Source organism: Gouania willdenowi, chromosome 21 (assembly GCF_900634775.1).
Source record: "Gouania willdenowi chromosome 21, fGouWil2.1, whole genome shotgun sequence".
NCBI classification, from domain to species: domain Eukaryota; kingdom Metazoa; phylum Chordata; class Actinopteri; order Blenniiformes; family Gobiesocidae; genus Gouania; species Gouania willdenowi.
Genome location: NC_041064.1, coordinates 22,645,557 through 22,668,071, shown reverse-complemented (window position 1 = coordinate 22,668,071; position 22,515 = coordinate 22,645,557). Strand labels below are relative to the sequence as shown.

General features: G+C 38.5%; 1 protein-coding gene across 2 annotated transcripts in view; it reads right to left on the bottom strand.

Annotated features, from left to right (window-relative positions):
* Window positions 1-3,500: 3,500 nt before the first annotated feature.
* The window catches only part of nck2a (NCK adaptor protein 2a), a 67,569-nt gene continuing 48,554 nt past the window's right edge, over window positions 3,501-22,515 (bottom strand). Inside the window, exons 1-4 of one of the 2 annotated variants that reach the window (XM_028436730.1) lie at window positions 14,942-14,952; window positions 10,158-10,279; window positions 6,176-6,930; window positions 3,501-4,567 (exon numbers count right to left, since the gene is read on the bottom strand). In XM_028436730.1, coding sequence (XP_028292531.1) covers window positions 4,373-4,567; window positions 6,176-6,930; window positions 10,158-10,257 — 1,050 coding nt within the window. In that variant the 5' untranslated portion in view covers window positions 10,258-10,279; window positions 14,942-14,952 and the 3' untranslated portion in view covers window positions 3,501-4,372. Of the gene's footprint in view, window positions 4,568-6,175; window positions 6,931-10,157; window positions 10,280-14,941; window positions 14,953-19,855; window positions 20,098-22,515 lie in introns of those variants that run through there. The other variant, XM_028436729.1, reaches the window with a different exon arrangement.

The following is a 22,515-nucleotide window of genomic DNA, read 5'->3' as shown; positions in this document are numbered from 1 at the left end:
GAGGCTGGCCCGACTGACTGACTGTTGATTTTTGCGACAGTGCTGCGGCCATATGGCCACTAGGGGCGCTTGACGGGAAAGTTACAGGTCTAGCGCCTCTAGTGGTCAATAGTTACATGGTGTTGCTTTAAAAAAACACTAGTTTTTTTTTGTTTAATTTAAATGTGGATGTCTGTCTGTCTGATCCTTACTTGTGTCACTATATCCCTCGATTTCAATTTTTTTTAGTGAGTTCAGTGATGATGATTTTGGTGCCATGTCATCTGTTGCTGTTGGTCTGTGTGTTTTCTGAAGTCCACAAGTCATCATCACAGTATCTACCAGGAGATTCTAGAATGCTTCATGCTTCCTTCTGCCAGAGGTGAAATAAGGGAGTACTCACGTTACTGTAATTGAGTTGATTTTATGGGTACATTTAGAGTATATTTCTAAATCGGTCATTACAAGAAGAAAAGTAGTCACATTTCTACAACTAACAGTTACTGAGTAAATTATTATTGTGAAACTACAAAAAATGAAATGACCAAACAACAATCAAATGCAGCATCACCACCAGATGAAACATAATGCACGGTGCCAAAACAGCATTGAATGCTGGTTATTTTCTCAGTTTCAGAGTTCATAAATGTAGCTATAATTAGAGCCTGACAATTTTTTTTAATTGAATTAAATTAATGAATGTTTTTTTTTTTTATTTAAAAAAGAATTGTACATTTTCACAAACCTTTTATTTTATACAGAAGCCTTTGTGCAAAATAAATGAAGTTCCAATTGTGGTAGATTTGGTTTCTTCCTATTTAAGATTATACATGAGATGTTTACTGTGTATCTCACTCCGCTGTAAGGCAGGAGGAGGCCACACCCCCTCCCAAAGGCACATTACTGCTCTGCCTCTGTTCCCATAGCGTGTTTTTATGTGTTTGCGCATGCTCAGTCAGTTCCCCAATATGAAAACAATTTACGTAAAAAGGCAGCTCTCTACGCTGCCTTTGGATGTAACCGTGCTATGCTAAATGCTATATGTACGTTCAGAGTGCATGAGTGAATTGATCCAACACGGCCGCTGCTACGTTCTCTAGCTAGTGGGCGGGATAACACTACAGTCAGGATGACAGCGCTAGAGATGATAAAGAAACTTTCTTTTGAGGAAAAACGACAGCTTTTCAAAGATGGGAGACCAACACCTGAGCTACCGGACCTTCAGCAAAGGTAAGGTCAAAACATTGTTGGTACGTTCTACAGTGAATGGTAGGATTGGCTTTGTGGATGCGCTTCACTGAGGCTGTTCTGAGTTGTTGTTGTTGTTGTCATTTTCTCCATGTTTCTGTGTTTACAACACAAACAACGGATGCGCTGCCGTGTTATGAGATATATTTTGTTGGGAGAGTATGGAGGCTGCTATTGAATAATTGTTTATGTTTCTTTAATGTTTTTTATGATGTTGATTTTGTTTGATTAACACTTGCCAGCTGAAACATATGAAATTGTCATTGGTGGTCTCGATTTGCAACGTGCCTACCCAACCCTAGTGGTCACAGCACGTCACTGGTATTTGGCAATTGAAAATTGGCAAAAATGACAACCTGTATCTGGATTTATTGGCAAGTTATATAATGCAGGAAAAACAGAAGACTGACCTTGACCTTAAATATGACCTTGAGTGAAGGTCAAGGTCACACATTGAAAGGAAATATTGTTCAATGTACCAGTCCGAGCACTGTATCTCAATTTGTGGGCAGGCAATTGGAAAAAAAAAAAAACATTTTTGTGACATCATGAACTTTGACCCCTACCTATCTTTTCACTGGTCGTGCAGCTTCTATCCATCAAAATAAAATACTCCACTTGAGATGAGCTTTTCATAAATGTAAGCATTGAACTTGTACAATAAAGATTCGTAGAGATATGGAACATTTTGGTTTTTGACACTTGATTCAACCTTGACATTTTGGGTTAGGGTTAGCCCTAAACCTAACCCAAAAAAGGTCGACTGTACGTCCTTGACATTGCCCCTATGAGATGACATATGTTTCATTAGCGCTGCATTAATAGCCTAGGAGGAGTTCCACGACAAAGCAAGTTGCAGAAGAAAAACAAGAACTCCTATGATTACAATTTTCAATTGCCAAATACAACTATTACTTTGAGTGCTTTTAAATTGAGCTACTTTTTACTTGTGTTTGATGATTTTATGTATGACTTACTTCTACTTGTACTTGAGTACAATTTAAATAAAGTGCCAGTGCCTTCTGCTTACAATCATTATGGATAAGCAGCTGATTTCCTTTTCCAGCAGGACTCAAACATTACTTTGTCACGTTGAATCAATCACACAGTTCGACACTTTTAGTTTAGTATATTTCAAAAAATTTTATTGGACAAAAGTATCAACTTCATCACATTGCCAGTGATACAGTACCATATTTGGATTGTATTGATTCATATGCACACCTCATCTTATTTTTGAATATATACATACAGTGGAGACAACAATTAAATAACATTCAGGTATAGCATATAAAAGCTGAAGACCCCATGATCAACACTTCCATCGGTAAACAAAGTCACATAGCAAACAGAAACACGTGTTCCACTACATTTTTAAGTAGAGACTATAGCCTGCAGCCTTTTTGGTTTCTCGACAGTGAGAGATTTGGAATGCATTCTAAACCCCTTGTAGTGACGCCTCAAATACCTCATATACTGTATGTTGTTGGAGCTCATACGACTCTAGATTATTATTATTATTATTTAACTATTTCACCAAACATGCTTGAGTTCAGTTTGTCTCCAGCACATGAAAAAGCTTGGCTACTACAGTAGGACGTAACGTAGGCTAGCTAGAGTATATGTGTTGTATGTAGCTAACCTGTAGCTAATGCGTTACTTCTGTTCAATAATCATATTTTTAAAAGGTTGGTAGAAAAAAAGCAATAATTTCTACATTATTTTAAAGACTAGAACCAGGGTTAATAAACCGTTCCTGGTCATGGTGGCAGAGCAGCGATTGTGGCAAATAGGAGGTGTTTATTAAAAAGCTACAAAGTGTCTGTGTATTTCTAAAGGTAGTGTACTTTATCTAACCGAGGCTTGAGTCAATGTCGGTTTTATTATTCCGTGTAAAATTTTCTCTAATCACAAGATTTACAAAAGGTCTACACCAATCAGCCACAACATTATGACCATTAAGTCGACTGAGTTGATGTAGAGTCAGTGGTTTAGCCATCACAGTGAGGTCCTTGTCAAACTTCCATCCATCCATCCATCCATTTTCATACCCGCTTATTCCCGTTTAACAGGGTCGCGGGGCCTTGTCAAACTTGCTTAAAATATTACATGTATATATGCTTTTCCAGTCCTCCATTAACAGTTTCCATTGGAGGTCATAATGGTCTGGCTTATTGGTGTGATCAACACATATAACCATTGTTAAACAGCATTCATTCCCAGTAGCAGATTAAGTGTGTTTAGTCAACGTGATACCAAACAAAGGTTTTTTATTATTCTTCAGTCAGCATCTTCATGTAGCTACAGACACAAACTGTAGAACAGGAAAGCATGAAAAGCACAAAGAAACAAACGAATGAAATGAGCAGTGAGTGAAGTGCAGACAAGGTGCCAGTAGAAACAGCTAGAGGGTGGCACATTTGGTTACATTGGTTAACATTCAAACTCTACAGCCAATCAGCAGTCTCCCATATTGCAATTACTTTCCTCAGCTTTACACACAAACACAACAGTAAGGATCGGCTAAAACTTATTGAACAATTTAATGAGGCGACGGGAACCATGCAGAGAAATAAATCACGAGGCGGAATGGAGGAAATCAGAAGAAAAAAAGAAAAAGGCCAAAGAGTGTTTCTGGTCACTTTGTGAAGTCACTAAATGAAACGAAAAATCAAAGTCTCAAAAGAGGACTTTAAATCATTTAAAAGTCAACATTGGAATCAGCATTTCTCTTAAAAAAGAAATCAACTAAACATCAAATGGGGGGGGTGGGGGGGGGAGACACAGGATGACACAGACATAGGTCCACCGAGGCCTCGCTCAGCGCTTTTGTTTGTTCACCTGTGTGGACGACATACAATGTGGACGGTTTGTATGACATCAGAGGGAGAGCTCCACCCCCAAACCAAAGGCCTCAGTTGTTGTGTTAGCAGCAGGTGTGCTCACTGCAGCCACCATGGGGGGTGGGGGCTTTGCCATGCACTGTGATGGGATGTGGAACAGCGCTGGAGGCCAGGGGCGTGTGCAGACGCTGCAGCAAGAAGATCTGGAGCTAAGGCTTGAGTTAAGACAGTCAGAGGCGTTACACGTGTTTATGAGATCCAGTGAAGGCGTGACGATGCGTGTGCGTGTGTGTGTGTGTGGATCACAGCAACGCTTTAACCAGGTACAGCTTCTCTCCGTGCTCGCTGGTGAAGATTGGCGCTTTCTTGTAATGCTCCACGAGTTCATCCATGGAGGTAAACCTGCGCTGGCCGATGCAGAACTCACCGTCTGACTGCTGCACCTTAAAGTGTTTGTTCTTACCCGCAGCTTTGAGCGATACGGAGAAGTCACTGGGCTGCAAAACAAAAGAGGTGAAAGAAAATGTTTTAGAACAACTTTAAGTAGTGACACCAGGAGTCCAGCAGGGGGCAGGAGAGTCTTTGGATTATATGGAGGTAGAATTGTCTATTTACTATTCAATCATAAATCAGAAGAAAAATCACTTTAATAAAAATTAAAAACTTCAATCAAAAAAAAGTTTACTTCAATCAAGAATAAATATTTTCAATCAAAGCAAATACTTTTTTTTTTCTTTGATTGAAAATATTTGTTTTAAATAAACATTTATTTTAATTTTATTAAAATGTTTTTCTTTGATTTAAATGTTTATTTTTTTAATTGAATAATAAAGACACAAATGTATCCATAATATGGTCCAAATACAAAAAAGATGATTTCAATTAAAAAAACAAAAAACTTTTCAATCAAAAAAATCAAAAATAAAAATTCAATCAAAGAAGAAAAAGTGTTCAAATGCAATTATTTGGGTCTCAAATCTTTTTGGCATTTGAACACTTTTTTCTTTGATTGAAAATATTTATTTTTGCTAAGTAAACTTTTTTGGATTGGAATGTTTTTTTTTTTTGATTGTATAATAAAGATTATAGATTCCTACACATTTCTCAAACCATGAGAACCATGTGTAGTAAATCACATTTCATGCATAAATAAGTTTTATACATAAGGCTGTCATTATCTATCATTAGTATGAATAAGGTGTCATGTAGGCTGAGATGTTGTTCGCTAAATTATGACACCTTTGGACCGATGTTGGCGTTTCTTGGGTTAGGTGGAGGGATCTTGTGGGGTTAGGTAAGGTTAGTTATTGTTAAGGTTAGGGTAATGGAGGGTTAGGGTAACCAACGACACTTAATGACACCTTATTCATGCTAATGACAGGTGTCATGTCATAATAATGGCAGCGTAATGTCAGCCTTATGTATAACACCAAGTAAAGTGTTACCAAAGTTTCAATTCTGTTTGCCATCCATAATGTCTCCTTTCAAATCTTAAAGAGTAACTAAACCCCATAACCACTTTTTTCTGCTGAATACAAATGTATTTGGGTATGAAGAAGTGCTGATTATTGATCCTGGTCCAACTCTCAACATTTTAGTCAAAGTATTTCAATTTGGAATATTTTACTGTAAAATGTCAGCTTGACTGCCCTCTATGGGTTGAAACCCAGCTATTACAATTGATTTTTGCTATTGGCTGAGAACGAGAACAAGATCATGTTGCATTTGGGAGCATTTTGCATCACAAACAAGCACCGTTAGCCCCGCCTCTTTTATGAAAATGAGCACCTGTGGGCTCGACAGTCTGTGGTGAGTAGAGTGTTGGATTGATAGAAGAGTGAATAGAGAGCTATATTGAGTAATGAGTAGCTAGTTAGCATAGCATAGATTGTTCATCGGAGATTTTATAGTATAGACTTGGCGTGCCTTAACTGCTCCAGGAGCCCCGCCCATAATCAAAGCATTTTTTGAATTTGCCTCCAAGTGACAGGTCAGGAGAAAGCAGGGACTTAGTTCCTCTTTAAAGAGAAGTCTCCTGTTTACTTTACAATGTTCTAAAACAGTTTGTTTCCCTCGTCCTCCATGACGCCACCTCACTGACTCACCGATGACTCGCTGTCTCGTATGAGGAAGTCCCCTTCGTCCCCTTTCTCGTTGAGTATGTTTTCGGCCTGGTGTCGGGTGATGTTTCCGTAGTACCAATCCCTCCCAGCAAACCTCCCAGAGTGTGCCGGAGCCACGAAGCGGCTCTGCGGCGGGGCCGATATGGCGGGGGGAAGGCTGGGCCGCTCGTCTAGCACCATCACATAGTTTTTAGGGACCAAGCCAATCATGCCACGGGAGTTCTGACACCTCCACCACTCTGGGTCATTCTCCGGCTTCTCCACCACCTCCATTACTTCCCCTTTCTCAAAGTTCAGCTCCTCTTCCGTCACAGAGCTGAACGGGTACAGCGTCTGAACCAGGTGAAGCACCGCGCCACGACCTCCTGCACGCCCGTTAGCCAGCAGAGTTCCCTGCGATGAATCTCCTTCCCCTCTGTCGTCGGCTCCTGGCAGCTCCTCCTGCACGTAGTTGGATGGAAACCAGCCGACGCGGCCCGACTGGCTGCCTCGCCACCAGCCGTCACTGCACTTCTCCATCACCATCACTCTTGATCCCTTGACTAGAGTCAGCTCATCTTCCCTCTCTGCTGTGTAGGCAAATTTCACCACAGCAGGGATGTTGAGGTCGTAGATTCTCTCCGCTGCTCCTCCGCCCCCACCTCCACCCCCGCTGCCATTTGACGGGTACTCTGTGTCGGAGCTTGGCGTTGGAGAGGTGTCACGGGCACTCGTCTTCCTCTTGGTTTTTCCCAAACCTGCAACAGCACAGAGGAAGAGTTAACCATGAGGCAGAGACATGGAGTATCTGTATAGTACACAATGTAGGATATTATGAACACACCAATATACTCTTAATAAAATTAAACACCTTAAAGTTTGGGGATCTGGTACAATTTAAGACTGCACAGATAATGAATAAAGTAAAAATTAAACTGCTACCTGTAAACATACAAAAAGTGTTCACAGACAGACGGAGGCGTTATAACTTTAGGGGGAAACTAAACTTGAAACAATAGTATGCTTGGACTAATTGAAAAAAGTATGTGTATTTCCATTTGAGGGGTGGTTTTGTGGAATGATCTTGATGAAACAGTTAAACTAAGTATGAATATAATGCAGTTAAAAAATGTACAAAAGATCTATCTTTGAAAAGTACAGAAATGAAGAAGAATGTAAATCTCACAGGTATTGATGGCGTCTGTCCATTTTGTTTGTTTATGTTCTGTTCTTCTGAATAGCTCGATGGGGGTATTTATTTGTATTATCAATTAGTTTATTTCATGGGATTTAGCCGTTGTTAGTGGTGAAGAATGGGGGCAGTACTCGACAAGCATAGGCTTCTTACGATCCCTTTTATACTGAAATTGACTTTATTTCATAGAGATTTGTTTATTCGTTTTCATCCATTTTTTCATTCGTTCGGTCGAAATAAATAAAGTTTACTCTAATAACTAATTTCACTTCAACTACTTAATCTGTTGTTGAATTGGGAAACTATTATTCACCTTTATTCTTTAAATTGAAAGTACCTGTGAATCTCTGCACTCGCTTACATTGTGTAATTTTATTTGCTTTAATAGATTTCAAGTTGTAACACTAGAGCACCTTTATACAAAACTGGCATGAGCATAAGACTGCCAGTATAAGAGCCGCGCTGAGAGGCAGTGATGAGGGGAAGTAGATTGTGAAAAGCCAGGAGCAGTGTGATCTCCTCGGGGGGGGGAAAAGGAGGCAGTTATGGTTGGCAAGAAAGTAATTGAGGCTGCAAGTTGTTCTCTCTCCATCCTCATAAGAAGCAAAAAAAAAAAAAGAAGCTATGCTGGAAAGTGATGATACAGGATATCATATGTGAAACCCAGCAGTGAACGACGGATTGATGCTACTGAAAAGAGAATTAACACAGGCTTCCATCCGAGCGCCTGACGTCCCTCTGCTCATTCTGCAAATGAGAGCTCATTAACTCCTCGGTATTCAACCGATACTCTAGTCTACAGACATCTATACAAATGAAAATCTGAAAATAGACAGAGCACGAAAAGTAGAGCAGGCACCTTGGGCTCAATGATGACAGTCTCATACAGGATCAAAGGTGGATCCACTCTCACCTCCCTCTTTCTTCCCCTTTTACTTTCAAAGTCAGGTCTTTAAATTGCACATTGGCAATCACTTATAGCAATAATCTGCAATCTTGTTAAGATATACTTTTTGTTAAACTGGGTGAACTGGTCCTTCCATCCTGAGAGTAGTCAATAAGAATCACACCTCTGTAGCATCTGTAATCTAAAACTAAGGCCAATACCTTCCATTCAGTCTGAATGGAAAGGACTAATCAGAAGCCTTCATGTCTCATCCTAGACCTGCATTACAGAGGTTTTGCTAGCTAACATGTTGGCCTGCATCTTTAACACCACATGGTCATGGGGTGTTTTTCCATCAACCAATGAAACTCATTCCCAAATGCAAAGTTAACCTGCTCACCTGCAGTTTGAGGGGCAAGTGTGACTTTAGGCGTTGTAGTACCCTGATTGGTGCATTGTCTGATCTGAGGTACATAATTTCATTTCCTGGACCTTGCAGTCTTTTTTGGTATTTCTTTTATTGTTATCAAATCTTTTATTGAATAATCTTTTTTTTTTTTTTTACATTTCTAATGGCTACCAGAGGTGAATTTAACATTAAATGTACTCAATTACAGTAACGTCAGTAAATGTAATCCATTACTTCCACCTTAAGTCTCTAACAAATAGAAAAATGAGGGGTCCAGTCAAATTTTGTAGGTTTTCAAGAAAAATCTTATTCTTTAAATTTCCAAAAACAAACAAGATCAAGTAAAAAAAAGGATCTTTATCTACAATCTCAAACACAAATAGTTGTAAAGACCACATACGTCTATACATGTGTGTGAAGCACATGAACCGAAACCTTTAAAATGTCATTTATTTTGCAGAACCTGGTCACAGAGGATATTAACTAATTTTATTATTATCATTTTGTTAGCAATGTTGTATTATTGAAACTGTATTCCCTTCTATGTATGAATGTAATTGTGAATTGGCGATGTAACCGGTATATCAGGGGAGCAGATCGCGCACGCAGAGACATGCAGAAGGATGTGATGTCACACACGGACTTGGGGACACTTTCCAGGGTTGTGATGCCGTGGAGCTAACATTTTTGTGGATTATACGTCTTGTGTTTACTCGATCGACGGGTGAATTATTGCTTCACAGATGTGACGTTTTGGAACTAACTTTTGTCACAAACAAGCACCGTTAGCCCCGCCGCTTTTATAAAAACTAGCACCTGTGGGCTCTAAAATCTGGTGAGTAGATTGGAATGAGAGAAGAGTGAATAGAGAGGTATATTGAGTAATGAGTAGCAAGTTAACATAGCATATATAGTTCATTGGAGATTTTATGGTATAGACTGGGCGTGTCTTAACAGCTCCAGGAACCCCGCCCAACATCAAAGCATTTTTTGAATTTCTCTCCTAGGCAGACCAGGAGAAAGCAGGAGTTTAGTTACTCTTTAAAGACACTTCCACACATGGAATGGCCTTGGAATGGAACCCTCAAACTCTCGATCAGAAGACGATCCCCTGAGCACTGCATGTAAATAACTGCGACTCACTGAAAACAGGTTGGTGATCAACAGAACGACTCCTCTGCTTTCTATAATAACCACTCCAAAAAAACTGCCACAACACAGTGAAGTCTAATGAAACTGCACCATTAAGGTTTCTGAGCTGGGCACCATCAAGGAGGTCTCCAATCCACGGTTGACAACGTTTAAAATGTTGCCTTCACCGCTACCGCTGAGTCTTAGGTGTGTGACTAATAAGCGAGACGAGCATCCTGACAGCTAATCCAGACATTTGTGCCACAGAGCGTACCGAAATGCCACAGAAATGTCAGTGGTGAACTGAGCATCAACATTGTTTGCGGGGGAAAAATGGCCGGGTTCACACAGAGTAGCACCAAACTTGTTGGCAGAGAGGCGGAGGACATGGGGAGAGGAGAGGAGTGAAGACGAGGGGTCCCCTGGCAGTTGTTTCCCTCTCGCACACAGCAGACCGAGAACATCAGAGGCCACAGCTGACAAAAACTCAAACAAGAGAGATGAGACACGAATAACAAGCAGATCATGTTTATGGATAACAGCGTGTACCCTGCATGTCTGGCTATGTTACTATTCTCCATCAACACACACTTTTAGTCAAAGACAAAGGTTGGCCCTGGTTGAAAAATAATGTGCGCGTCATTAAAAATAATACTAATAAGCAACATATTTTTCCCTATGAACTGTGCTGAAGACTTATTAAATGCATTTTCGCAAACCATACGTTTTTTAAAAAGCTCCAGTGATTGTGTAGGCATCCAATTTAGGGGGTTTAGCTTTTCCATTGAAGGGCATTAAAAAAGTAATGTAGAAATAAAATGTCTACATTAGTACAAATATCACTTATAATCGAGATAAAGACATTCATGTGTGTGTTCACTTGTGGCAATTATCATCACATTTGTTACAAGTGAACATCAGCAACATGCTTCACAGGGATCGTCAAGTATTTCAGCAGACAATGTGCTATTCTACAGTAAACTGGGCATTTTGAATTTCTGGTAAAAACCAATTGTTCTTATTTGTTTCAGCATTACATCCATATTTCATGTGTCAAAAAGTAGTACGCCTGCTTTGTGGCCTCAACATAAACACCATGATGACACTGGCTTTGTGCATCCGTGACATGAGGTGGAGTTGATGGCTGGTGAGACATATATGAACAGTGGTTCTCAAACAATAAATCATAATGATGGAATTAATTCAGAGATAACACGCATTTTAAAGAAACTCATTTTGTAAATAAGTGAAAAGATATTTATATCAAGCATTCCTGGCGATTCCAAAAACATTTTTTTTTCTAGATCTAGTTTGTGATCATGTTTGTACTGAGCCCCTAAAGGGACACGGATATATTTTTTTTTTATTTATTGCGTAAGCGCGTAAAAAAAATTGTTCTAAGGGAGCACGTTACGTGCGTGTTTATAAACGTCAGTCATCAGGCTGCATGCTCTGCTCGTAAGGAGTTAATCATGTTCGAGGATCTAGTAAAGCTTTATTTCAGCCTTAGGGTTAGAGTTCAGGTTAACAATTAGCTTTACGTGCTCGCTTACGCAGTACTGGTATCAAGTGTTCGCGTGTAACTTTTACGTGAGCACGCAATAAATTAAAAAAAAAAAATCCTTGCCCCTTACGCGAACACGTATTAGTATCACGTGCACACGTGGAACCTTTACGTGAGCACGCAATAAAAAAAATAAATAAAAAATGACCTGTGTCCCTTTAGGGGCTCCGTATGTTTGAGCTCAGATATTTTTATTTATTTATTTTTTTTTTTTTTTACTGCATTTTAGTTGAACTAGATTTATATTATATTATAAATTTCAAAAACTTATTAATCTCCAGGCTACCCCACAATGGGGTCCTGACCCCAAGGTTGAAAAACACTAATTTACTGGCTCCCGAGTAGATTTATTTCTACAGTTTTTATCATTTAGACAGAGACTTTGTTTCTCTCTGTGTGTGTGTGTGTGTGTGTGTGTGTGTGTGTGTGTGTGTAGTGCCATTGCGTACCCCATTTTAGAAACACTAGAATAATGTATTTAAAACAGGCAGTGTGTATTAAACCTGTGAAGTACTCTGTCAACACGTCCGTCAATCAAATCGTGATTCTGTGCTTTCGTTGTGCATTTGGTAAGTTTATGTGATTTTACACCTTTAGGGTAGTTAACAGCACCATCTCAGACTCATTGATATATTTGTGTATTTGAACCGTGGGATGATCTGAGAAACTGTTTTAGATAAAACTGCTGATGTGACACTCTAGGTTTTGTTTTGGTCAACTTTTAAGCTATGTTATATTTCATTTTTTATTTATTTGATTAATATAAATATTGTTAAATAATGTGAAAATGTTTTCATTTGAATCTGTCAAAGACGATGAAGAAGCCATGGAGGGAAGCTACATCTGAAGCCACAGCTGCCTTGAAAGAGTCTGAAAGAAGCATGGCTCTCAATGTGTGTCTGACTGATCATCGCCAAACATTTACTTACAATAATAGTAATAAGAGAGGAAGGTAAAGTAGATTCATGTCCAGAGGAAAGGACAGACAGATGGTGTCTGTAGGTTTTATCTTTCTCAGTCAATCAGAATAAACCCCTGATGAAACTACGTGATTTCTTGCTGTTTTATTTTCATGTGGACATAAACTGGTTAATATTGTGCTGAACAATAAGCTTAATTTAGAGAATAAAAAGTTAAATTAAGGCCGGATAGTGTATGTGTCCTTTCATGTACTGTATATTGGGTTTTCACATAATGGCATGTAACCACTACCCCAGTACAAGTAGATTTTAATGATATTGGTTTAGCAATTTCCGAAGTCTCAAATCAAACATCATTTTATCTCCTTATTAAAACAAAACCCATTTTTAGGTGCATTGTGTTCATTAAAAAGTGAGCAAACCTTGATAAAACACTTTTTAGTGTCTCCATGTGTTTGTGGCCAAAATGCATTGAAAAATCTAAGGTGTTTAAAGTTAGGTGCCAGTGATGTAAGGGAAAAGAACCTCAGTAAAAATGCACTTTTTTTTTTCCATCCTCCGCTCATTTGTACTTCAAGGCTCAGGCCAGCTGGTGACAGCAGTACCAGCCTGGCTGAACTTCCTCTTCCCACACGTTCACTCCAAACCATCACTTAGCTCCTCTTCTTCTGAGAGGAAACCTCATTTTCAAGCCCACAGCACCAGCACTCAGAGGGAGGTGAGCTGATGACAGCCAATATGTATGCAGGGTGCTGCTTTATGCCTCAACTTATATCTCACAGTATGGGAAAACAGCAGGGAAATTATAGTAATGACTGAATTCACACAATACTGCAACACACGCTAAACAAAACACAAACCCTGCAAATAATTGTTTGAGAGAGGCACCAGCAGACCCCTTGGAGCCTGAAAAAAAGCAAGCAGGTCAGAAAATGGATGGATGGATTCTTAATAATGTGTACTGTTGCTCTGTTTTACATGAATCAGAAAGATATATATATATATATATATATATATATATTACTATATATATATATATATATTACCATATATATATATATATATATATATATAGTAAGGGTTGAATGAATTCCCTATTAACTTGTTCGCTGGCAGGTAGTGGTGTATGTTAGCCAATGACGGTTAGCTACAGTGGAAGACCAATTTTATAATAATTATTTTCTTTTATAAAACTTAGATTAAAAGAGTGAAAAGTAAACCATCTTAGGTACATATTCAATTGATTTTTTTTTTACTAACTTTAAAATAAATGTTATCATTTTATATTTATCTATAAAAATAAAAGGCAGTGGCTATCCGTACAGTTGCCCTATCAATATACCGACATTCTATCTGTACGCAGCGCCCCTATTTGGCCTGTTTAGGTCATGTGATAGGTCAGTCATTGGTGAGTTTAGGTCACGTGACTAAGACTAAACCTTACCCTAAACCTAAAAATTGTTGCGACATTGGGTTATACAGTAACTTAACCCTAAGATGCTACGTACGTGTACTACGATAACCGTACCAATAGCACCGGGGGTTGTCCGTACGGCAACGGTACAAATAGACACTTTCTAAAAAAATATCAAATTCAACATAAAAGCAGATATCTCAATAAAATCCATTTGAGTCCACAAATTTACATTGCGCAACTATCAGGAGTCGAATACTGCCGTCTTCTTTTTTTTTTTGAAAAGAGTCATTACTGTATTTATTCTGTGCTTTTTTTTAACATGATTTTTCATTCCATCTTTGACCTACAGTATATTTGCTAGCTGTAGTAAAATAAAGTCTTATCGTTTGAAATCAACAATAACTTCTTAACAAATGAGGTCAAAAGAAAGTAAAGGTCTTATTGAAGTAGATCTAGATGATTCTTGCTTGCATTACAGATTTTTTTTTTTTCTAAATCACCTCACCTGCTTGATGTCAATAGTGTAATAAATGATCACAACAGGCATGTCATCACAAAATGTAAGGATTCTATTGTTTTTTTCTCTCAAAAAATGTGGGAAATACATGCACTGAAACGCATTAAAAACTGCCCCATTGGAATAATTGTTATATAAATAGAAACAGATGCCTTTTTAGCCCTCAAAATACAGTCAAATTCATGTTTATATAACTCAACAGTAAACAGTTCCTCAAGACAAGTTGCTCTTGTTGTTGCAAAAACTCAATTTTGTCAAGTTCTGTGATTATTTAAAAAAACTTTAAAGACTTTGTTTAAATTTGCGTCATTTGGTGCATGTTATAAAACCGATTCACAAGACCAGTTTATTTGATTGCAGTTCTACAATACAATCTGTAGTATATCTCTTTCCTTAAAGGTTAAACATGTTTTATAGTACGGAATGAGTTTTTGGAAACAGAGGAAGAAAATTGGTCCTTTGACAGCACAACTTTCAAACTTCTGGTGAAGATAATGTCAAAACCAGAGATTTTGCAACTTGTACAAAAATAGAAGCTCTAATTAAGGTCTTGCAGAGAAATGGAGCTGCTTACAGCTGAACATTAGAGTGCCATTGTGAGCTATAAATGAGGCCATTTCTAGGTATAGCCGCTTTCATTAAAAGGACAGTATTGGGACTCGAGGACAAGATAAACGACATGGCCACATGCTTAAAATTCACAGAGTCACATACAGTCCAGAAAACTCACTGTGACTGTTGTTTCACTGGTAAACAGTCCCACAGGTGCAGCTACGAGTGAGCATGGATGGTTCTATATTTTTGCCCCCGTCGCTATTTCCATTTCCAGGAGAGAGGCTGAAACTGGGACACACAACAGCAGCGTGCAGCCATTTATAGTTCAGTTCTGCCTAGATGGATGTCAATGATGCAACCACATAAAAGCACTGTAAATGAAGAGGAAAAGCTGGAGATAAGAGTAATTACAGGGCCAAGCCACAAAGGGAGAGTCAAGCAATCAAGCTCTTACCCAATCCGATTTTTCATTGGATTGTGTGACTAACTTCCATTAGCCCTTGACCTCACCTATCACTCATTACCTCATCGTCAGAGCGTGCCGCTCTATTGAGTTTTCTCCAGCTTTTAACACTAAAACGCTACTGACTGCGAACAAACTACTTTTGCTGTAATAGAACTGGGCCATAATGTGGGAGTCGATGTGTAACTCAGTCAGGGACAGGCTGCGCTCCATCATCAGGGTACCACCATTATGCGTCTGACTTCTCCTCTAATCAAACTGCTGACCACAGGAGAGTAGAGCCAATAGCCGAAGGGAACAATATTGACGAGTGGGTGGATTTCTTCTGTCATCTGTGAGGGTGAGAGCAGCACACAGAACCACACAGGCTCCTGCAGCTGAGGAATCAGTGCATTGGACCAGACTAGAACTCCTTTGTCATCCCTCCCCTTCATTTTTGTTATGTTCTTGTCATTTTCTTCTTCTTCTTCCCCCACAGTGGCTAACGGCAAAAAGAATGTATCTGGTGCTGTCAAAACAGATGCATTTCCCTACTGCACTGCCTACGGCTCTTGTTCTGTGACATGACAGCAGAGTGGGCCGATCCTTTCTGAATTCCCATCGACTTGGCGCGAGATCTTCACAAGCTGAACTTACTCTCGGACAAATGTGAAACTGAAGCCATCTCTTGAAAAGGAAGTTCATTCTATGGCAACAAAATGTCTGACTGTGAAGGCCTAAACTACTTGCTTCCAGTGAGACTTTTCAACAAGATCAATTAGATTATGGCTGAGCTGTGAACCTATGTAAATAATGATGCTTGATAAAGCTGATGATGTTGCAAGTGAATCGTTTTAAAAACACATTTTCTAAAACCAGTTTTAAAACCTGGGATCCATAGATATGACTTAGCTCTTTCCCTCATACAAATTCTCTGAAACGGTTCTGTGTTTGCATCACTAATTATGGGCTGCTCGATTATAAAATAAATTTATAATCATGATTATTTTAGTCATAATTGAAATTACGATTATTCAAACGATTATTATTTATTTTTTGGACAAAAAAGCATAAAATAAATTGTTTAAACATAAATAAAATCCTTCAAACACTACAATCAAGAATATGCACTTTTGCACGAAACACACATGTACACACAATGATTAATATTAAATGCACATGATGTGTCTTTGCTCTAGGTTTTCATCATCAAATCCAAAGGGTTCCCATATCAGAGAATTTGACCTGCCACTTGCTTACAGAGCATTTTTGCTGCGTTTCTCCTGCCATGTTTCAAGACCACGAGCAACAACTTTCCTCGTGTTGGCCTGCAGGCTAGCTTTGGCTTTGAGGGGGCGGGGCAGAGGGGAGGAGCTTGCATGTTGCATGGATGGAACAACTCAAAGTTAGTATTAATGTGTGCCAAGCTTCATTATTTGTAGATGTCCAAAATAGTATGTTTGTTTATTTAGCGAATAAAACATATGTAAAAAAAATTAAAATAATCGTTTTTTCTCAATTATGTTATTTTTGTAATCGTTGGGTATAATAATCGAAATCGTAATCAAATTTCGATTAATTGAGCAGCCCTAATAGAGCACAGTTTGTCTTTCAAAGCTGGATAACCAGGTTCAAGCCTCACGCTGTGAAATAACTTTGCAAAACAACTGCATCAACAGATTTACAGTGTGTACTTCAAAGAGCTAAATAAATATCATAAATACCATCACTAGAAAAGCCCCTGTAGGCCTCTACAGCTGTGCATCAGCAATTTAGTTGAAGTAGTGATCAAATAAGTCCTTTTATTCTTAATTAAAGAGTAACTAAACCCCAAATCCACTTTTTTCTGCTGAAAACCAATCTGGGTATGAAGTAGTGCAGTGGTTCCCAAACGTTTTCAGTTACACCCTACTTTGAATAGAAAAATTTCAGGGCCTCTATCACAACATTTCCATCAAACGGGTCAAAAATGTAACCTTAAATGAAAAAAGTGAAAATTGTGATTTTTCTTCTTCAAAACCCATAAAAATAACATAACATATGCAATCACATATTTCAAAACGGTAACAATAAAGTTATTTGAATGCAAAAAAATCTTATAAACAAATTTTCATGCTCAATGACCCGTGCCCCCTGCCATGGCCTTGCGCCCCCTAGTTTGGGAGCCACTGAAGTAGTGTATGTTGATTGATCCTTGTCCAACTGTAGACATTTCAGTCAAAGTATTTCTATTTAGCATATTCTGCGGTAAAAATGTAAAAGTGATTGGCTGATATGAGTTAAAACCCGGCTATTACAATTGAACAGCCAAGATGGCAGCGCGGAGTCACCATATTTCATATTCCTGTTTTTCCCTCTTTGTCGTGCGACCAACTAAGGCTAACAACAGCGCTCATGATTTTCTTCTCCTTATAAATCTGAGCGTGGGTCTGAATCCAGAGAGCAAGGTAGCGCATGTGGGGTGCACTTATCGGACCAGGGGCGGAGGGGCGGGGAAGAGCACGCCGAGCAAAGTGAGAAAGCGTGCACGCCCAATATCAGCTGCAGTCAGCATGAGAGGCTTCTCAACACAAAATCGGATAAAATCAGATACGAGGGCCAGTCTTCACACTGATACTGTGGAGGACCTCATCAGAATCACCATCGAGGGGCCAGAACTGATGAACGATGATGCCAGCTGTGGTTCTCTCAGGCCAAGGGAAGAGGGTTAGGAGACCCCACTATAAGAATTGTACCCTCTGAATTGAATTCCATGGGGTGAAGAAACGCAGAAGCTAAGTTGATTGGGTTACTGTTAAGCTAATTCAAGTACAGAATTTCTGCAAAATAAAAAAAAAATAAAAACATGTAACCTGTTGTTATGCTTTGTTGTTATCTAAAACATTTTAGTTACGTCTTCTTTTAAAATTATATAAAAGAAATGACCTGTTATTTCAGCCAATGCTTGTTGATGAAAAAACGTATATTGAAACTGAAACATTAAAACATTTTGCAAATATATCTCGATTCACATGTTAATCTTTACTTCATACAAAACTACGGTATGTCAGTTAAGTCAACTAGTCATCAGCACACATGGCTATGCTGTAAAACCCCGCCCCTTCCGCTAAAAAAAAAAAAAAAAAAGGTGCAACCAAAGTTTGTTAAAACTGAGAAACAGTGCCACCACTGGAAAAGCTTGTGTAGAGCAATGCATTATATTTAAATTTATCTTGCTAAAAGAGTGACAGATGGAGGCAAGATCCTACATGACAACAAATTGTCACTAAGATCCATATATCCCACTGCATCTTTAGGGCCTGTGCTAAAAAACTGGATAAGTATATCCAGACTCACTCTCCGTTAGCGGGGTTCACCTAACCAAACAGTATCCGTCACAGAGTAGCTGTACTACGAAGCAGGTTATCAACACGATCACTTAAGCCAGGTGATTTCAGCCTGGCTACATGCGCGCTCCTATAAAAGGGGTGGAGATTGCAGTGTCTGACCAACACACGGAGAAACCGTGCAGAGCAACTTTTACTTGACAAGTGAGGAATAATTCTTGAAAAATATTAAGAATTAAAATCCATAATCAGACCAAAAGCTGGAATGAAGGAATGCAGGCAGAGACTTTATGACTGGGCGTAAATTTGTGAGATTATACAATATTAATTCATCTGAGAATAAACGGAAACTCTGATCAGTTTCACTTTACTAAGGCACAGACCATGTCATGGCTCTGATGCTGCGTTCATACAGCTCAGCCTATATCATAAGGAGGACAATATTTGTATTTTATACAGAATGTATTATCTTATAGGACTGAGGCTCATCAACAGAGTATATGATGAATGAATGGATTTATCAGTCTGAAAGCGCCCGACGCACGCAGACAATCAGCTGACTAATGTAGGTCAGTCCATCAGATAAAAATCTATCCTATAGGGTGTCGTCGGGCAAATGAAAGGATACATCAATGCCTAAATATTCTCTCTCCTGACAGCGTCACATCAGTTTCACGCAGAAATGTGTACGGAGAATGACGAATGTATTTTTTGGGCAGTTTGTTCTCCAAGTGAACTGATCGATAAGGAGGCGGGGCTTCATACTGCCTCAGATTTGATCCACATCTTAACCCGACCAGGTTAGCCGCTCAGTGTAAGTTGCCATGGTGATTTACCTCCGTAAGAAGTTAACCAGCATACAGCACACACTGAATAAATACTGGAAGTTAGCGCGATAAGAGGGAATCCAGCTTTGTAGTACAGGCCCTTGAGGTATACGTCATTGATACGACTCTGTATTGATAGTGTGTACAACCCCTGGCTGAACAAAACAATAAGGTGGAAGAAATGTCCGACCTGGAAGCCTTCATCGACTTGTATGACCACAGACTGACATTCTAACATTAACAGCACTACCAACAGCTCGAGCGACCAAAGTAAACTCATCCACAGATGCATCAGATTTGAAAACAACCAAAAAAAGAGTTATTGCAAGTGTCAATTATCTCCTATTATTATGATTTTGATACCTAATATTTTCTTAGGCTGCGGTAAATCCTCTTTTTAATAAATCAGTTTTGACATTAAAAAACTTAGAGATCAATCTTTAACTAGAAGTGAATTTTCAAATCAAGACGTTCAAACAAACATTTTCTTTTACCCAGTGTGTCTTTGATGTTCTTCACCAGCGAGCCTTTTTTAAGGCTGTTCTTTCGCTCCACATAGTTCGACGGCACGTAGCCCATCTGGTTGGCGGCGTTCCGGACGCGCCACCAGGTTTTTGAATCGTCCAAGAGGAAGAGACGCTCATTTTTTCGGATGTCAAGTTCCTGGTCCTGCTGGGCCGTGTAGTCCCACTTGGCTACAACAATCACCTCCTCTGTCATCTTTCATGGAGTCCTCCTGCAGAGAATAAAAAACAGGGATCAGCAACATGGATTCTTTTCTCATTTTCTCATTAGCCAAACTGCAAACGTACACAGGACATTAATGCAACATTTGTAAAACTCTGGGTGTATTACAGACATGCGCATCAGAGGGTCAGAGGCTCAGTGGTACTGGGACAGCTGAAAAGTCATTACAAAATAATCCATATCTGCATCTGCACACAGTATTAAACTGCTTATTGTGGCTCACACACAGCATCAGACCGGATATACAGTGCGCTTGGGAAGGATATCACTCTGTCAGAGGGTTGGAATTACATAACCAAACTGATGATGACTTGATGGTTTGTGGTGACAAATGGATTCCAAGTTACCACACAAAAAGTGGATAGCTAATGGTACTTATCCAAGTTTAGCAATTAAGCAGTGGTGAAAAGTATTGGAAAAAACTTGACTCTACTTTTAATATTAATCAAATTAAATAATTCAAAATGCTCACAATTTATGAGGGATATTCTAATAATTGGTCAACATATTAAAACTTTATGTTTTCATAGATATTTACATAATATGCATCAATACATTTCTAAGTAGAAATGTGAAGATTAATCGTGAGGCAGTTAACAATCGATTCAAAGGTGTCACAGTTCACATTGATACTCTGAAATTGAATTGCAGTACATTCATTTTACATTTTTTAAAATTTAATTATTAAAATTTTTTTTGTTTACCAGCAGAGGGCGTTTTCTATTCAGAATTTTAAATTCAGGACACACCACCGTGTTTTAAATCAGAAGTGTGGAAGCATTTTGGCTTCCCCAAGTCAAAATGAAAGAGGTGAGAAAGAAAGAACATGTGAAATCCAAGGTAAGAGGGGCACAGAGAGGAAAGGGAGAATGAAACTTTATATTATTTCTTTGATATAAGATTTGTTTTAAAGTCCAATTTTTAAGGCACAAAATCCATTTTCAGTTGCACTTTTAAAAAGAAAAGGAACTATTATGCAGTTTTGCATAGTTTACTGTAGAGCCAGAATTTAAATGAATAGGCTTCTTCTTCATTTGTACTATTTCTTGATTTTCAATTAAATTGCATTATTTTGCATAGTTTATCAAGGGATTCTTTTGACAATGAAAGATAAAAGGAAATAGAGTATTATTATTTTTTTAATTGGTACCCATATATAAATATATATATATATATATATATATATATATATGGGTACCAAATCCTGAAGTGTTTATTGCTGTAATAAACACAAATAAAGAGTTTATGTTAACTCATCCAAACAAATAGAGCTGAAGAATTAAGATACCTTTAGATAAAAGGATTCCTGACATGCAATAAACAGTGATAGATCTGCAAGTTTTTGTATACAAATGCTCTTTTGTGTTTCATAATTAGTTTGATCACTAATCTCACAAATCACCGCTGTCCTTGAATGGCAAAGAAACACAAGAAATCATGGCGAGAATAAAGTAAAAACTATCTACAGGACTCATCATCCCAACTTTTCAGTAAGATTTTAAAAAAAGTCAATAAAGCTACATTCAGACTGCAGGAAAATGAGACCCAATTTAGACTTTTTTCTTGCCCATGTGTGACCTATTATCAATCTGTTAAAGACAGTCTGAACAGCACAAATGTGTTTTTTTCAGATCCGACCCAGCCCACTTTCATACGTGTTCCTGAAACCAATACGTATCTGATATTTTGCAATGCGACTGCTGTCTGAGCGGCCAGGCCGCAGTGTATCTGACCTTTACGTCATCAAAATTTGATAATGTCATAATTCTGCGTCCCAGGAGTAGCGGCGGGGAAAAAAAGCCCCGGCAGAGGATGAAGTGAAAAGTAGACAGTAGAAGGAGAGTGAGGTCTTAGACTTCATAAATATTTAATATATTACATATATCATCAGTCCAACAGACGCGTCGAAACGATATTTACTTTGGTAAACAGAGTGCACTCTGCACTTCAGGACCGCTTTAGCGCAGGTGCGTCACTTCAGTGTCGCATTCCGTTAATACTCCAAACTGATAGAAGATGCATTTAATGTTTAACATGAACAAGCACACAAAAAAAAACACATTTTTTTGAAAAAGTCTGAAAAGTGCATTAAAACTAGTGATAGACCGATACATCGGCCAGCCAATGTTATCGGCCGATTTTTGCATTTTTGACGTGTATCAGCATCGGCCGATGCGGGCTGCTGTGTTCACCGATTCGCAATTCTTACAGAGAGCAGAAATATTTTTTACTTGTTCTTGTTCTAAATCACCTGTTTTTAATATTTGTTAAATATTTTTTTACTTATTGTCGTTCTACATCATCTTTGTTAATTTCAATAAATGTTCCTTTTTAAAAAAATGAGACTTGTACCATTTTTTATCATCATTGTGTCATTTTTATGATTTAAATTGAGGGAGCACAAGTA